Source organism: Thunnus maccoyii, chromosome 8 (genome assembly GCF_910596095.1).
Source record: "Thunnus maccoyii chromosome 8, fThuMac1.1, whole genome shotgun sequence".
Classification (NCBI taxonomy): Eukaryota; Metazoa; Chordata; class Actinopteri; order Scombriformes; family Scombridae; genus Thunnus; species Thunnus maccoyii.
The window spans coordinates 14010888-14027618 of NC_056540.1; the positions used below are offsets into that span (position 1 = coordinate 14010888).

The 16731-nt window shown below is 41.5% G+C and overlaps 1 protein-coding gene across 2 annotated transcripts; it reads left to right on the forward strand.

Moving 5' to 3' along the window:
- Positions 1–466: 466 nt before the first annotated feature.
- atp7a (ATPase copper transporting alpha) lies at positions 467–16723 on the forward strand. Of its 2 annotated transcripts, XM_042418435.1 has the most exons (23): positions 467–731; positions 1855–1984; positions 3414–3918; positions 4453–5229; positions 5740–5952; positions 6054–6217; positions 6472–6633; positions 6796–6872; positions 8900–9122; positions 9283–9516; positions 9638–9729; positions 10215–10342; positions 10611–10765; positions 10850–10984; positions 11183–11377; positions 11559–11741; positions 11870–12083; positions 12187–12333; positions 12431–12573; positions 12865–13068; positions 13988–14105; positions 14367–14469; positions 14604–16723. In XM_042418435.1, the coding sequence occupies exons 2-23, from the start codon at positions 1865–1867 to the stop codon at positions 14875–14877; spliced, it is 4566 nt and encodes a 1521-aa protein (XP_042274369.1). In that variant the 5' UTR covers positions 467–731; positions 1855–1864; the 3' UTR covers positions 14878–16723. The 2 variants fall into 2 exon arrangements, with proteins under 2 accessions (XP_042274369.1, XP_042274370.1); XM_042418436.1 differs by lacking the exons at positions 467–731; positions 1855–1984 and adding an exon at positions 2725–2819.
- Positions 16724–16731: the final 8 nt, after the last annotated feature.

Here is a 16731-nt window from a genome sequence, read left to right on the forward strand (position 1 = left end):
AAAAGACTGGAACACTGTGGGACTGTGCTTCATTTTTTGTCAAACTAAGACCGATGGTGATATAGGATCATATTAGAGAGTATAGGGCACCTAAATGATGACAGGAGGACAGTAAATAGTCAGGTGTACAAAGGGAGGGACAAGGTGACGGACGAAGGGATCAAGGAGACGAGGTCACTTAAAAAAACGAATCCTAATTAGAGTGCTAAATAGGCCCCGAGTTACGCCTTTTAGGCTCACTTACTTAATTTTCAGGTTATGTCCTTGTCAGTTATTAGCATATCCTAACCTAAACCATTGTCTTAATCCTAATATAAACCCTTCCTAATCTAAATACAAACAATATCCGACTAGCAGATCGCTATTTTTGAGTTGATGGTACGAGTAAATAGAATTGCAGCCTGTGAGGTTACTCCCAGGGTATATTTCCCCAAACTTTTGTTGTCATGGATCCCCATCGCGCAGCTCCGCCCCTCCCCGCCAACGTCACGCTGTGCAGCCGTCAGTCACGTCGGCTTGGGAAGAAGAAACAAAAACAGCTTCACAGAGCTCAGTTTTGTGCTTACAGGAGGAGAAAACTCTCATTTCATCACTCTCCGTTATTCTCCAGAGGCACCACGATGCCGAGACGTGTCCGTTTTATTGCTTGTAACGAAGGGTGAAGAGAAGAAGCTAGGTTGCTAACGTCAATAGCCTGTAGCTAACTAACCGGTTACTTCCCTTTCAGTAAGGTAAGAGTTGTGCTTTTTTTAACTTTTCATGCTAACTCTAACGTGTGCTGTGTCTTAACAGAACATACACTTTGTCTAACAGCTTAAGGAAAGAGTTTTATTTTTCTTGTTGACACCATTGCTGATATGATTATATCATACATTGTTTTTGGAGTTAAGCAACAAGCGAGCGCTAGCTTACTGTTAGCTGGCTTAAATGACATGTTAACGTTAAAATGTCTGAGCCTTTCAGTCACCGTCACTAAAAGTCACAAAAGTAACGTTACAAATTTGATGTACCTACCATTAACTCTGTTTATAATTATATTTTGATGGGTAAACTGCTTATTACCCAAGAGAGTATCAAAATCAGGTTAACTTATTTTCGCACTTATAATAGTGACTTGCATTTTTCTTGAGGTTTTTTTCTGAAGCCGTTTCATTATCTTAGTGTTTCTCATTCTCAGTCTTGGTCACTAAGACCCAGCATCCTGCTGGTTTTCTGTCCTATCAGTCCGTTTAGTGGCATTCATTTTGGTATCTTGGAAGTAAAACATTTGAAAATATAAAAAAGTCTCTATGTCTATATGACCAAAGTTTTGAGCTTAGGTGATACTGGTGTGGCAATGCTGTGACAAATGTCACATTTCAGGTAAACATTGAGTGGATAACGAAGTGACAACTGAATTGTCTCTCGGCCGCGATCCTCGTAGGACAGTAATGCTATCGGACTTTCATTTTCCCTAAAATGTTACATAATGTTTCAAGCTTAAATCTGTCATTGTTTGACAGCAATGTTTTTTTAACCAAACTATTGTTCTAGCAAGGAAACAATGAAATAAGAAGGACTCCTCAAGTGTTTTTGCATTTTTTCCACACTATTGTACAAAGAAGCTTTGTTTCATGTCATTTTTTTTGTCAAGTGAAGGTGCCAGAAGTGGAAATGATGGCAAACATTTATATGAATTAGTGTGGTTTGTTTGCAGCGATGAAGCATTTTTAGTATTCCTATTTTTATTTTACATTTTACATTTCCTGTCTCTTCTATGTTTTGTCTTGACTTTGTGAGGCTTTCTCTCAGTGGTTTTGTATGTTTGTATGTTAGACAATATACAATGAGTTTTTTTCCTTTTGTCCTTTTTAGATCAAGAATCATGACGCACAAAGTCAACCTGTGTTCAGTTTCCCTCGGAGTGGAGGGTATGACTTGTGGCTCCTGTGTCCAGTCCATAGAGCAGCGCATCGGGTCCCTCCCTGGAGTAATCCATATAAAGGTGAATGATAAGAAATTTTCGCATGCAACATTTAAAAGCTGTCTTTGCAAAGACATAAAGACACTCTTTACTTTTACAGTGTCATTGAGCAATTTGAAGCAGTTCTTGAAATTAGCTGACTCCAAATTTCTTACAAGGCACTTCTAGTTCAAAAACAGGATCTGAAATGGCATGAGTTAATGTTGTAACAATGCCATCATTTTTCAAACATTAGAAACTTGTGGATAAGGCAGATATGTTGATATAATTAAATTAATGAAATGTCCCTGCCCATATAAAGTAATAGAGTTATACAGGTAATAGATATTTGTCCTATACCCTTACCCCCTCAGGACCAGCTGGTTTGATTTACAACCAAGTTACATCCATGTAGCCACAAGAGATAGCCAAATTGCAATAGTTGTGGCCTGTTCTTTTGTTTATTGTGTGTTTACCCCTCAGGCTGAGGTTAAATGAGAAGATAACTTAATAGTGTGTTCCCGATAGAGCTCTGCCCTTTGCAGGACTGTGACAGCAGGTCGATATGCAGTCTGTACCCACAGGAAATGTCATTTTGTGTCTTTACAGAATTTAGTGCCTGGCTCATTTTATGTTAATCGATATGAACATGATCTGGTAGGAGTGAATTGGTTTTCCTGGTAATTGTGTCATTCCTAGTCCCCCCCTTTCTCTCATTCTCAGATGAAAATCCAAGAGGCAGGCACACTCACTTACCACTAAACCCCCACTGTGGTTTGTAACTTATGGCCCAGTCAAGTGATCCCTTCAGTGTGTCACATGTTTCCTTCCTGCTGAATAGGAAAAGCTAAGGGTCATCATGCTTTCGGAACATGCTGTAAGCTTACCAAGGCCACAGACTCATTTTACCCATTTTTTATATCGTAAAGCTCCATTGTTGAGATAAGACTGATTCTAAAGATGGATGATATACTGAATCCAGGCTTTCACCAAAGGCAAATGAACCCACTTTAAGCGCTTGGCAGTATTATTGGTTCATTAATGCACTTTCTACAGTTCATCAGAAACTGAAAAAAGAAATTAGAGAATGTTTTTTAGAAGGAAAATCGACTGAAAACTACTAAATATCATTCATGTGAGTGAACCGATGCAGAAAGACTGTGTTAGTAGTATTTTAGAAATAGAAAGTAACCAGGAACATTTACACATTTCATTGGTCAAACTGGTTATTAAAGAGTTGGCTGGGCGAGCCAGATTATTAGACTGGGTGAAGTTACTCTTTAAATGTCACCTTCTCAAACTAAATTTCTTTCAGTTTTTATTTTTCTAGTAGAATTACACATTCCACTAAGATGCAGCTACTGATAGCTTAAGTGATTTAGCTTAGCTGGATTTTTTTACCCTTTTGTCATATTTTATGACTCTGTTGTATCGGTTTATCTTGAACTATAACATGACTTTTATTTTATAGGTGTCTTTAGAGCAGAAGAATGCCACCGTTATATATGACTACAGCCAACAGAGCCCAGAGTCTCTGTCAGAGGCCATTGAGGACATGGGGTTTGAATCAAGCCCATCAGAGTCCAGCACAGCCACACCTGTTTCCACAGATACCCAGCTGGTCCCCACCCCAGGCCTGACACCTGCAGCCCAACAGGAGGCCTTGGAGAAGCTTTCTCAGATTCAGGGAGTACTGGATGTCAGAGAGAGCCTGGCCCAGGCGGGTCTCACTGTCACCTTCGTCCCGTCCTTGACTTCTGTGCAGCAGCTGAGTGAAACGGTGGCTAGTGTAATGCCTCTGGAGATCCCCACACCCAGCAGCCCTATGCAAAAAGGCCCAACCTTGTCCCCGTCTCACAGCACGGGAGGCGGAGTGGCACTCCTGAAGCTGTGCATTGAAGGAATGACCTGTCACTCCTGCACCACCACTATCGAAGGGAAGATTGGAAAACTGAAAGGGATTGAGAAGATCAAAGGTGATGTACTTGACCTGTTCTACGACCTCACTGTCTGAGAAAAAAGTGTTGTTGTGACACAGTTGCTGCACGGCTGGAATGCACATCTTACAGTTCACAGGTGTCCTGTCATTGTGTATGACAGGCTATTTGTAGATTCACCACTGACAGATTGCTCAGTGGGATTTAACTATGACTCATAAAATCCTTTCACTCGCATTGTCACAAGGAGTGACATGTAGTCGGATAAGATTATGTCTGCTGTATGCAGAAATATAATTGTGTATGAACTGACTGAAAATGCTATATATGGTATATATTTTACATACACTGTTCCAAATTTCTTTTCAAAATGTAGTATTTGTAAAGCACAAAAATTTAATACTTGCACCAAATTTTTTGATGACTGAATGCTCCATGTGCTTAAATTTCATGTCAGAATCCGCATCATCTTTTCATGCATGGTCACTTTCAGTTATAGGTAAATAATCTCATAATTTTTAAGTACTTTATACCGTGTTTATTAAAAGAAAACATTGTCTTTATTTTCCACAGTTGTTTTAGACTCTCAAGAAGCTACAGTTGTCTACCTGCCTTACCTCATTACTGTCCAAACCATCATCGACCAGATTGCCGTGGCCGGCTTCAAAGCTGTTGTGAAGTCTAAGCCCCGCCCTCTTCAACTGTCCCCCAGTGAAATCGAACGTTTTGTCGATTCTCAAAAACCAGCTGTTTCTTCACCATCAGAGACTTCAGAGGAGACAGAAATCTTCATAGACACAACTCTTGTCGCGCTCAGGGTGAAAGGCATGCACTGCCGTTCCTGTGTGGTCAATATTCAAGACAATATCTCCAAGCTGCCTGGTGTATCTTCTGTGGAGGTCTCTCTAGAACAGGAGAAAGCCTCCATTTGCTACGACCCGATGACAGTCACAGTGCCTCAACTGCAGCAGGCAATTGAGGCACTGCCTCCAGGAAACTTCAAGACTCAACCCTGGGACTCCGCTGGCCTTTTCAGTCCTGTATCCACCTTGCCCGTACTGGCCTTATCATCACCTCGATCTCTTGGAGCGACCCAGGCCAAAGCTGCTGCCTCACAGCCTTGTTTTAGTCAGCCATTGGCATCTGTGGTTAAAGTTCACATTGAAGGCATGACATGCAATTCCTGTGTCCAGTCCATCGAAGGAATGATCTCCCAAAGGAAGGGCGTGATGTCAGCCCAGGTTTCTCTGGCGGATCACCAGGGGACCTTTGAGTACGATCCCCTCCTGACCACACCAGAGGAGCTGAGGGAGGCCATAGAGGACATGGGCTTTGACGCCTTCCTTCCTGGTGAGAGGATAGATGGTGTGATTGTAGAGTCTACTACTCAGATAGTGGCGTCGTTAAAGCAGTTTTACTCTAGTGACATGATGGGAGAATTGTTTTTCCTATTATTGATCACTTGGATGTTTGCCTTAAACTATGTATGTGCAGAATCTGACACCAGTCCAATTTTTGAAGCTAGTCGTGGTCCAGTATGCAGCTTATACAAGTGTACCTTCAGTGCACATATGCAGAGAATGGACTTTTCTGTGAAGTAGCAGACATGTTGTGTCCAGCAGTTAAAAAAAACACATCAGACACAAATTATTGTTAAAAGCAAAAAGTTTTCTTTATGTCTTAAAACATATCCAGAGGGGATCTTTATTTTCCTTCCCTCTGGATGTTTCCCCTCTGTTCAATTATCTGCTCCCACAAGTTATTTCTGTGAATCCAACTCATCTAGTTGCGGTACTTGAGCTATGATAGCTAACTGAAAATTTGGATTCCTTTTTAATAACTATAATTTGTTGTCCACAGAGACCAATTCCCTGCTGCCTACGTCAAATACCAGTCTCTCAAAGTCTTCAAGTGTCGCACCTGTGAAAGATAAGGAGCTAGACAACGACCTACACAAAGAAACACTCCAGGGATGCAACGGAGACACACACTCTAAATGCTTCATCCAGATTGGAGGCATGACCTGCGCTTCCTGTGTGGCAAACATTGAGCGAAACCTCAAAAATGAACCTGGTCTGTAAAAGCACAGAAATTAATATATTTTTTAAATTTCAGTAAAGATTACCTCATGAGTCTGGATTGGATCTAAAGGGAAAATCTGTAATTTTGTGCAGGTATCTACTCGGTTCTGGTAGCACTAATGGCCAGTAAAGCAGAGGTGCGTTATAACCCTGAAGTCATCGACCCAATGAAGATAGCAGAATGTGTGAGAGAGCTCGGCTTCACCGCCTCAGTCATGGAGAACTATGAAGGCTCAGATGGAAACCTAGAACTAGTGGTGAGTCAGATTAAGGCTGCGTTTAAATTATGTTCATGTTGTATTAAAAAGACAAGGTGCATTCAACACAGTAATTTATTTCCAACATAAAAACTATAAATAAACAGTTCCATCCCTGGTTGAGAGAAATATCTAATACATATGAGCTGCTTTTCAGTAGCTTAAATGAATCATGTCAGCTCCTCTTTTCATCCCTTCTTTTATATATTTTTGTCCCTTTCTCTACTTGATTGCTCCTCTTCACCTTCTTTCAGGTCAGGGGAATGACGTGTGCCTCTTGTGTTCACAAAATTGAATCCAGCCTTATGAAAGAAAAGGGGATTATATATGCCTCTGTTGCCTTAGCAACCAACAAAGCACACATTAAGTACGACTCGGAAATTATAGGGCCGCGAGACATCATCAAGCTGATTGAGGTATTACTCCTGTTATTTATACATTTGTTCAGTTATTTTTTAGCAATGTTCCTCATTGCATGTTGACACCAACTCATATTCATGCAAACCAGAGAATTAGTGAATTTTATTATACTCTTATAATCATAAATAACCTAATGATTAAATTTGACTGTTTTGCAGAACCTGGGGTTTGAGGCATCTTTGGTGAAGAGGGACCGCACTGCCAGTCATCTGGACCACAGCAAAGAGATACGACAGTAAGAAGCATTTTGTTTTTGTGTGTGTTTCTGTCTGCTTGTCTATGGTCAAGAACATGTAAAAGCACCAGTTTAAGCTTGTCAATCTTAATCCATCTCTCGAGCTTCAACTTTGTTCACATAGCTTGTGTGTTGTTAGATTTAACTGGAGCTTGAATTACTATTACACCAAATGTTTTTTCTTTTAAATGATGACTCAACTATTCATCTTACTATTTCTCAAAAAAAGAGTTCTTTTTTTTAGATCTGGCAACTGCTAAAATGCTTGTACAGAGATGGAAACACCCCCACTTAACATTACACAATGGATTCTGGGATTATAACACCCAGTTTTTCTCCATATAACTTGGACCATTAGTGCCAGGGAAAAGACAAGAAGCCCTGTTGAAGGCTAAGGAGAGTTTGATGACAATTTAGAAACCTCTAGTTGGGGAAAAATGTTTTGAAACATACAGGTTGAACATACATTCCCATCCCAACTTTTGACTGGTACTGCATGTGATTTTATTTAGGGGAGGACTGAAGGGTATGAGGGTTACGGGTTTTGGCTCATTTTGGACATGTCATACACACATAATAATATATACACACTCAAGTGTGTAAATATACACTCAGGACCCCCTTTTGCCCTCAGAAATTGAGATTCACCATACCAGGTGATGTTTTTGTTCTTTTGGTGAGCCTGTGCCCACTGTAGCTTCAGTTTCCTATTCTTAGTTCACAGGAGCATAACCTGGTGTCGTCCTCTGCTGCTGTAGCCCATCCGCATGTTGTGCGTTGAGAGAAGCTCTTCTGCATAGCATTGTTGTAATGTGTTGTTATTTCAGTAACTGACACTTTCCTCTCAGGTTGAACTAGTCTGGCCACTCTCCTCTGAACTCTCTAATTAACAAGGCGTTTTCACCCACAGGACTGCCTATTGTTGTGTTTTTTTTGTTTGTTTGTTTGTTTTTGCATCATTCTCTAAACTCTGGAGACTGTTGTCTTTAGGAGATTAGCAGTTTCTTAAATACTCAAACTACCCTATCTGGCACCAACAATCATTTCAGTCAAACTTGCTTAGATCACATTTCTTTCCTGTTCAGATATTTGTCTGAACAACAACTGAACCCTGTGATCTGTCTGCTTTTATGCATTGAGTTGCTTTCACATAATTGGCTGATTAGATATTTACTTTAATGAGCAGGTGTGCAGGTATATATTTGCATAAATGTATAAATATACGCTCAGTGACCACTTTATTAGGTACACCCTATGATAAAGTGGCCACTGAGTGAATAAACACTGTGTACAATTCATGTGTGATTAAGAATCTCGTACATTTCCTCTAAACAGAGTTAAAAAGTAAATCACAAAATAAAAAGTATATTTATAGGTAAAGCAGCAGTGGTTGAGTGAGCTAGAGAGTGAATGAAGAGAGCGAGCAGTGCTGGCGAGAACAAAGCTGTGAATCAGATAAAACTTTATTTTGTGATTGTTTCAAGGCGGTTATGTTCTAAAGCGCAGATAAACACACCCACACCTCTGCACAATCCTGTGGGAAGGTGCCACATTGCCAGATCTTGTGTGAATGCAGAGCTTCATCCTGTCCGCTGTGGCCTCTCAGCTCTGCGTGTGTGTAGCTCAGCCCCGTCCTCGTTCAAGCAGACACACAGACTTGCTGCTCTTTATACATCCATGACACAGAGACAGAGAGCAGAGCGGAGCAGAGGAGAGAGACGGAGACAGTGATGTAACCTGGTCGCTATGCTACAAGTCACGACCTCACACCCTGCACACTGTTATTGGCTGAGGGCTACACACCCACTGCCCAAAAGTTGATGCCAAGAAGCGTCTGAACACAGCAAAATAATAAGAAAATAGAGGCAAAGGACAGGGTTTCTGCAGATAAATACACTGCCACACACTTCTAGGAGGTCATAAGTGATGATTGGGAGATTATTCTTATATGAGTCTATACATTGTTTTTTAGGAAAATGTATATCTTTAAATAACTAAATAATGCACAAATGTCTCTGCTCTTCAAGGTGGAGGAAATCTTTCCTGGTGAGCCTGATTTTCTGCGTGCCTGTGATGGGCATGATGATGTACATGATCATCATGGACTACCAGATGAATGCCTCACATCAACACAACGCCACGGCAGAGGACCGCAACCACTACCACTCCACTATGTTCCTGGAGAGACAGCTGCTCCCAGGACTCTCCATCATGAACCTCCTCTCCTTCCTCTTTTGTGTGCCTGTACAGGTAATTCGGATGGATTAACTGCACTCCCAGAAAACATAATATGGAAATTTCAGCTGCACATTTTTGGGATTGTGAAAGAGGCACTTATTCAGCGGTTTCACCAGATGTGATGGAGAAAGAAATATTTGATGCTCAGCCTGTTGTCTTTTCCTCTCTTTAGTTTATTGGAGGACGCTACTTCTACATTCAAGCCTACAAAGCTGTGAAACACCGATCTGCCAACATGGATGTGCTAATAGTTCTGGCCACTTCCATAGCCTTCACCTACTCATTCGTCGTGCTGTTAGTGGCAATGGTGGAGAAGGCAAAAATAAACCCTATTACCTTCTTCGACACACCACCTATGCTCTTTGTCTTCATCTCCCTGGGACGCTGGCTGGAACAGATAGCCAAGGTTGAACTTGTTATCATTATTGATATCTATGACTTTTAATGTACCATAATAAAATTCAGAACCTTGATAGTATTTATTAGTCACTTTGAAATGGTTTTGTTTGCCTGTTTCTTCCTTTCAGAGCAAGACATCCGAGGCTTTGTCCAAGCTAATGTCTCTACAAGCTACTGAGGCCACAGTAGTCACTCTTGGCAGCGACATGTCTATTCTCAGGTACTTTCTGTTCTCTTCACTTGTTTTGTTTACAAGAACCTCTCATATCTTTAGTTGGCTGTAGATTACAGCATATCTGAATCTTTGCAGTTGAAGTGCCAGTAGATAAGTCCAACAAAGCATAACAAAGACTACATAAACAAGCTGCAAGTGATTTTCCAACAGTTATAAATACCATGTTTGACAAACAAGGCATTATGCAGTTTCAAGCAATATACAGTATTTACATTTCCCAGGACTGCCTAGTACCAATATCTGATTCAGAAAATCTCAAGTCAGGTCTTTCTTATGTCCATCACATTGGACCTTATTAAAAAAAAAAAGAGTTTCATTTGTTTCTGTCTTGCAGAGAAAAATCTGGCTAAATAGAATTGTTAATCATGGTATCAAAAAATATAAAACTACAGTGATATTTTAACATTTATTAATATATTGGAACTGTATTATTTATGGTGACTTTTAAATTTGTTTGATGTATGTTCCAGTGAGGAGCAGGTGGATGTTGAGCTGGTGCAGAGAGGAGATGTGGTGAAAGTCGTTCCTGGAGGGAAGTTTCCAGTAGACGGCAGAGTCATTGAGGGGCACTCCATGGCTGACGAGTCTCTCATCACAGGTTGGTCACAGTCATTGGAGGGGCAAGTGTTAGTTACTATTTATTAAGGGCTAGATACTGTACAAGGATTAGTATCAGTGTTCAACCTGAAAACATTGTCATAATATGAAATAATCAATTACCAGTCCTACCATACGTGTAGTCTGTGGTTATTATAGGAGCTGAGGTTTCTGCCAAAGCACCAGCATTTGCTCCAGATGACTTGCTGCTACTTGCTGCTGCTTTGGACTTTTGTGTTTTCTGACCAGCTGTTGCTTTGTGACTCCAGGTGAGGCCATGCCAGTGACTAAGAAGCCCGGGAGTTCTGTGATTGCAGGGTCCATTAACCAGAATGGATCTCTGCTGGTCAGTGCTACACATGTTGGCATGGACACAACACTGTCTCAGATTGTCAAACTAGTCGAAGAGGCTCAGACTTCAAAGGTGAATAATGGGGGTTGAGATCTGCATTGTATCTACCTGCTCTCACATGGTCCAGGTGTTTGATAGCTGACATTTTATTTTTAGGCTCCCATCCAGCAGTATGCAGATAAGATCAGTGGCTACTTTGTACCCTTCATTGTCGGCATATCAGTCCTCACATTGATCGCATGGATCTTCATTGGATTTTTGGACTTCCCTCTGGTGGAGAAATACTTTCCTGTGAGTCTTCTTTTCCTTGTCTAATTGTTCCTCAGTGTAGCATCAGGGAATTACATCCATTCCTCTCTAATCCTTTTTTCAGATATAAAAAGTAACATTAATAAATATCTCTGCCTATTTAACATGTTTCATCAGTGAAGGTGAAGATGCTTGTAATAAATTTTGAAAAAGCTAAAAATTTCCCTTTACTTCCTGCAGGGTTATGACAAGAGCATTTCTAGGGCTGAGGCAGTGATTCGCTTCGCCTTCCAGGCCTCCATAACAGTGTTATGCATCGCCTGTCCCTGTTCCCTTGGCTTAGCAACCCCGACAGCTGTCATGGTGGGCACAGGGGTTGGAGCCCAAAATGGCATCCTGATAAAGGGAGGGGAGCCACTCGAGATGGCACATAAGGTGTGTTAATAATGATATTGTGATGGCTCTGATACTGTATGTAGTCAGCCAATTATGTAACAGACCAACTGTCAATTTAAACACATTATGAAATGCTTTTGGGTTCCAAGGCTACAGTACAACACCAGTGTAGATATTTCTCTTTTGATTAAATACCCTAAAAACAACCTTTTACACACAGGTCCAGTCAGTGGTGTTTGATAAGACTGGCACCATTACATACGGTGCTCCGAAGGTAATCCAGGTCAAGATAGTTGTGGAGGGTAACAAGATGCCGCGCTCCCGACTGCTGGCCATCGTGGGCACTGCGGAGAACAACAGCGAACACCCTCTGGGAGCAGCTATCACCAAATACTGCAAACAGGTTGGTTTCTACCTTAGATTTAACCCTCATATGGCCTCCAGCAAGTCCTCATCTTAGATCACTAGTCCTCTGTTTGATCTACAATTAAAAGTGATATTAAACATCCATTAATATCTGTGTATGTGCAGGAACTTGGCACAGAGTCTCTTGGCTCATGCACAGACTTTCAGGCAGTGCCGGGCTGCGGCATCCGGTGTCAGGTCAGCAACACAGAGACCCTGCTGAAACAGGCGGACAGTGACAGTGAGGACAACAACCAGCGCAACAGTGTCCTCGTCCAGATCAGTGACACCCGGGTGTCCACCAGCTCCCATCCACTCATCATGGACCCACAGCCACTTAGTATGTTGGGAAACATTTTTGTAGTCATTTATACAGTTGTGTTTCATTCCCCTTTATGTTTCCTTGCTGTTGTGAATCTAACTCATGTGATCTCTACGTGTAGGCCTTGTGCAGTCAGCCACCTACACCGTCCTGATTGGTAATAGAGAGTGGATGAGGAGGAATTGCCTGCAGATCAGACCAGATATAGATGAAGCCATGACGGAGCATGAGCGCAGAGGACGCACTGCTGTCCTGGTAGCTGTAGACAGTGAGTACCACATGAAATCTAATATCTGTTCTTCACTAATGGTTTTGTAGAAAAAATACTTTAATTCTTACTGTTCAACACTTTGTTTTGTGCATAGATCTGCTGTGTGCCATGATAGCCATAGCAGATACAGTGAAACCAGAGGCTGAGCTGGCAGTCCACACTCTGACCAACATGGGTCTGGAAGTGGTGCTGATGACGGGAGACAACAGCAAGACAGCACGGGCCATCGCTGCTCAGGTATGGACGATATGCTGATTGTGAAAATACAAACATCTTTACACTCGGAGTGGGTGATTATGGTTGCAAAGAAAACAGTAACATTGACATAAAGGTAGCCTTTAAACCAGAAAATATAACATGTATAGCAAGATATGATCACAGTATCACAATAAACACATCCCTGTACATTAAAAATGTAATTTTTTATTGCACAGCTCGACCATTTTTGTGTATTAAGTTGTAAATGGAAACCCATCATGTTTGTTCGTGTATTTCTGAGCCTGTCCGTCTCTCTGCTTCTCCTACCAGGTGGGGATCAGGAAGGTGTTTGCTGAGGTGCTGCCCTCCCACAAGGTGGCCAAGGTGGAGCAGCTGCAGCAGGCAGGAAAGAGAGTTGCAATGGTGGGTGACGGTGTCAATGACTCGCCCGCTCTGGCCATGGCTGACGTAGGCATCGCCATAGGAACCGGGACAGATGTGGCCATAGAGGCAGCAGATGTGGTGTTGATCAGGGTGAGTATTTTTGAAAGTCTGTCATGAATGTATGTGTTTGTTCTACAGATCAGCTGTTTCATAACACGGAAGCTGATCAAATATGATATTTATACTGCAGTACAGACGCAGTGTGAATCCTAGGATGTGGCAACAGACAGTATCACAGAACAAACACAGTGTACAAGACACTATCATATGGTGGCCGTGATATTAAAAGTATAATAATAGCTGATTCTGCAATATGTCATATTTTGCAAGACAGCAACACAGACTTTAAATTTCAACCATTGACTGCATATAAATACGGACGATGCATCTCCACTTCCCACAGCTGGGCAAAAGTGAGGCCAAAATATCTCCTTTCTGGGAGCTGCCATCTTGCTTGTGTGACATTATTTGCAGCCAGAGTCTGCGTAGTAGAGCCGGGTGACGAGATAATGGCCCGCAGGACGCGCTGCCTCAGCTGTCCCGCCGCCTGATGGAAGTTTGAGACCGGCTTACACAGCTGTCAATCATGACGTCACACCCCCTTTTATATCGTCTAATAACAAATTAAAGACAAACTTATCAGAAAAAAAAATTTCATGTGTACTTTTATATTTTTGTTTTTGTTTCATGTCCCATCTGCTAACATGGAGGGGCGGGATTTATGACCTATACTCCAGCCAGCCACTAGGGGGCAATCCAGATGTTTTGGCTTCATTTTTGGGGAGCTGTCATGAAGTCCATCTTTATATACAGTCAATGATTTCAACATTATTCTGACACTTCACATATACAATGTCAGAATAATGCTTCTAGATTTAATTTTTTTGTTTTTTTAATATTTTTTATTTTCCTCTGTTTTCAAATATTGAACTGTTAACTGTTCTGCAGAGGAGACATAGTTAAAGTAACATTACTGGCCTTTTCATAGCATTTCTTGTCTTGTCTGTAGAATGACCTGCTGGATGTGGTGGGCAGCATCGACCTCTCCAAAAAGACCGTCAAGAGGATTAGGATTAACTTTGTCTTTGCTCTGATCTACAATCTGGTTGGCATTCCTATTGCAGCAGGTAGGCGACCACCCACAAGATTTATTGAAATGATAAAATCGGCAGCCTACTGCTTAAGATGTTAGCCACATAACAGCAACATCTGACAGTGGACGTTTGTTGCGTGTTGTTCTCCATCTCTTTCTCTCCCCTCGTTTTCTGTCATCTCTACTGTCGCTATAATAAAGACATAAAATGCCCCCAAAAATATATAATAAGGAATTATATCATCACATTGACAACCTAGACTGTAACAATAATCTGAGCCGTGTTTGTCTTCAGGTGTATTCCTCCCCATTGGTCTGGTGTTGCAGCCATGGATGGGCTCTGCTGCGATGGCGTTGTCATCTGTCTCTGTGGTTTTGTCCTCACTTCTACTCAAATGGTAATGAGCTGTTTGATGTTTGTAAATGTCACTTCTTATCTGTATGCTTTGTTTTTCTGCCTTTTGAGTGTATTTATATGTTAAAAAAACAAAACATTTTCGTCTCTCTTTCTCCCCCCTATATCTTTGTCTAGTTACACTAAGCCAAGTGCTGAGAAGTTGGAGGCCCGGCTGGGTAACAGAAGGCAGCAGGGCAGCCTGTCCAACGTCAGCGTCCACATCGGCATGGGCGAGCTACGTCGTCCCTCCCCTAAACTCAGCCTGCTGGACCGCATCGTCAACTACAGCCGCGCCTCCATCAACTCCCTGCGATCTGACAAGCACTCGCTCAACAGCTTGGTGCTCAGCGAGCCCGACAAACACTCGCTGTTGGTGGGGGAGGCGCCGTGTGAGGAGGAGTTTTGCTGAGAAGAGAATATGTAACGCTCACATGGGCCAGCAAAGGCTTTTGTATGCTGAAGTAGACTAACTGCATTTATTCAAGGGTGGGCTACACTAAGCTTGAAAGGGTTACATTGGATAATGGCCCATCCATCTGCTGTAGGTGCCCTCGGGGGGGCCGCTCTGTCGACTTGAAGAGAGCTTATATGCCCCTTGTTTTCTTTTAGCTGATCACATGCACTTCAGAGCATGCTGGGGTGACTTCCTCTCCTTCAGTAGCTGACTTTCTTTTGTTTAGGTCACTGCCCTCGGGCACACTCTCCGACCAAACCTTTAACACTTTGATCCTCTGACACTCTTGAGTGTGCAGGGGGCGTCTTCAGCATCTGCAGAGCCTTGAAGCAGATGTCCACAACCAGGAAGCAGAGTAATGATCAACTCCGCCACTGTGATCATCTGCCAGTACAATCTTTAACATATATCCAAAGACATTTTAACAGTGGTGCCCCATGTAGGAGTGGACACTACAGAGTTATATTTTAACTAATTTTCCTTCTATGGAAAATTATAATAACATTGTTGTATAATTCTATTTCAGAGTATTTATATTACCCTTATTTATCTCATTTTCATTATATCCTATGTGAAAACTGAAATTGTTGAATCCAAATGCCAGTTTGCATTTTTTCTCCCAAAATGTGTGATTACTGAACAAAGGAAGGCTTAAAAAAAAAACTGAATCAATCCAAGAAGTCTTGTAACTTGCTGCAAAACGTGCAGAATGCTAATGGAGTGAGTTGTCTATGTCAGCGTTACCCAAGTGCCAATTGAAATCGCCACCTTGGCAAAGTCCAACACATTCCAAAGATAGCACTGTACAGAGGTCACCTTGGACATAATGTTCAAAAGTGTCAACAGAGATAAGGTCAAGGACTTAAAGCAGAGACCTGAAGAAAACTGACTGATGCCAACTGTAGAAGAGTTTGGTCACAAGTTTCTCAAAGTGGCCTATAAAGTCTATAATTGTGTCGACCCCTCTGGTTCTTTGGTTAATGAAGTGAGATGTCTGTCAATGAATGTGAACACTATTTACTGTTAAACAGAAGTTGTTACATGAAGGACACTGTTCTTGGATTACTTTATTTGCTTATCGCAAAGAGATGTTTTGTGTTGCGATGCAGTTTGCTGTGAAAAGGCCAAATTGTGAATTCATTTGTGTTTCTTATGTCACCACAACAAGCAAGATGGTGTTACTGTTTCAAAGCTTCTTTCTGATTCTAAGAATTTAAATCATGGATGCTCAACCTCTTTTGTTCATTACTCAACTTTTCCATATGATTCACATTACTGCACTCGATCAAAGAAACATCTTTAAACCCAGGGGAACAGGAACAGCAGACTAAACACAGCTGAGTCCCGACAGTTTCACCAAACAAGTTACTGAGAAAACAAATGTTGATGATTTAAATAGATTGTTAAATAAAATCACATTGTTCAAGTTTCACACTAATTACATCACAGTCATGGACAGCTACTGTTAAACTGTCTGTGCTTTATTGTTTCTCCTGTAAAATATTACAAAGATTTTCTTTTTACTTTTTGCGTAACTCCAGCTACTCCTAATAGATTGTTTTTTCCGCTGATTTTGAGTTATCAGTTTGTCCTGCCGCTTTCCCATGATGCATTATGTTCTAAAGTTGTTGAAACTTGCTGAGCACAATTATGCCAATCAGTTGTTTGTGTGTTACTTTGTAATGATGTCCTTAAGCGCTTCAGATCTATGTGCAGTCAAATTAAGCAAGTCCATGTTTGCTGTCCGTCATCGTTCTTATGAACATTATGTGCCTTGGATTAAAACGCTTTTGTAACGTCACCCTGCTG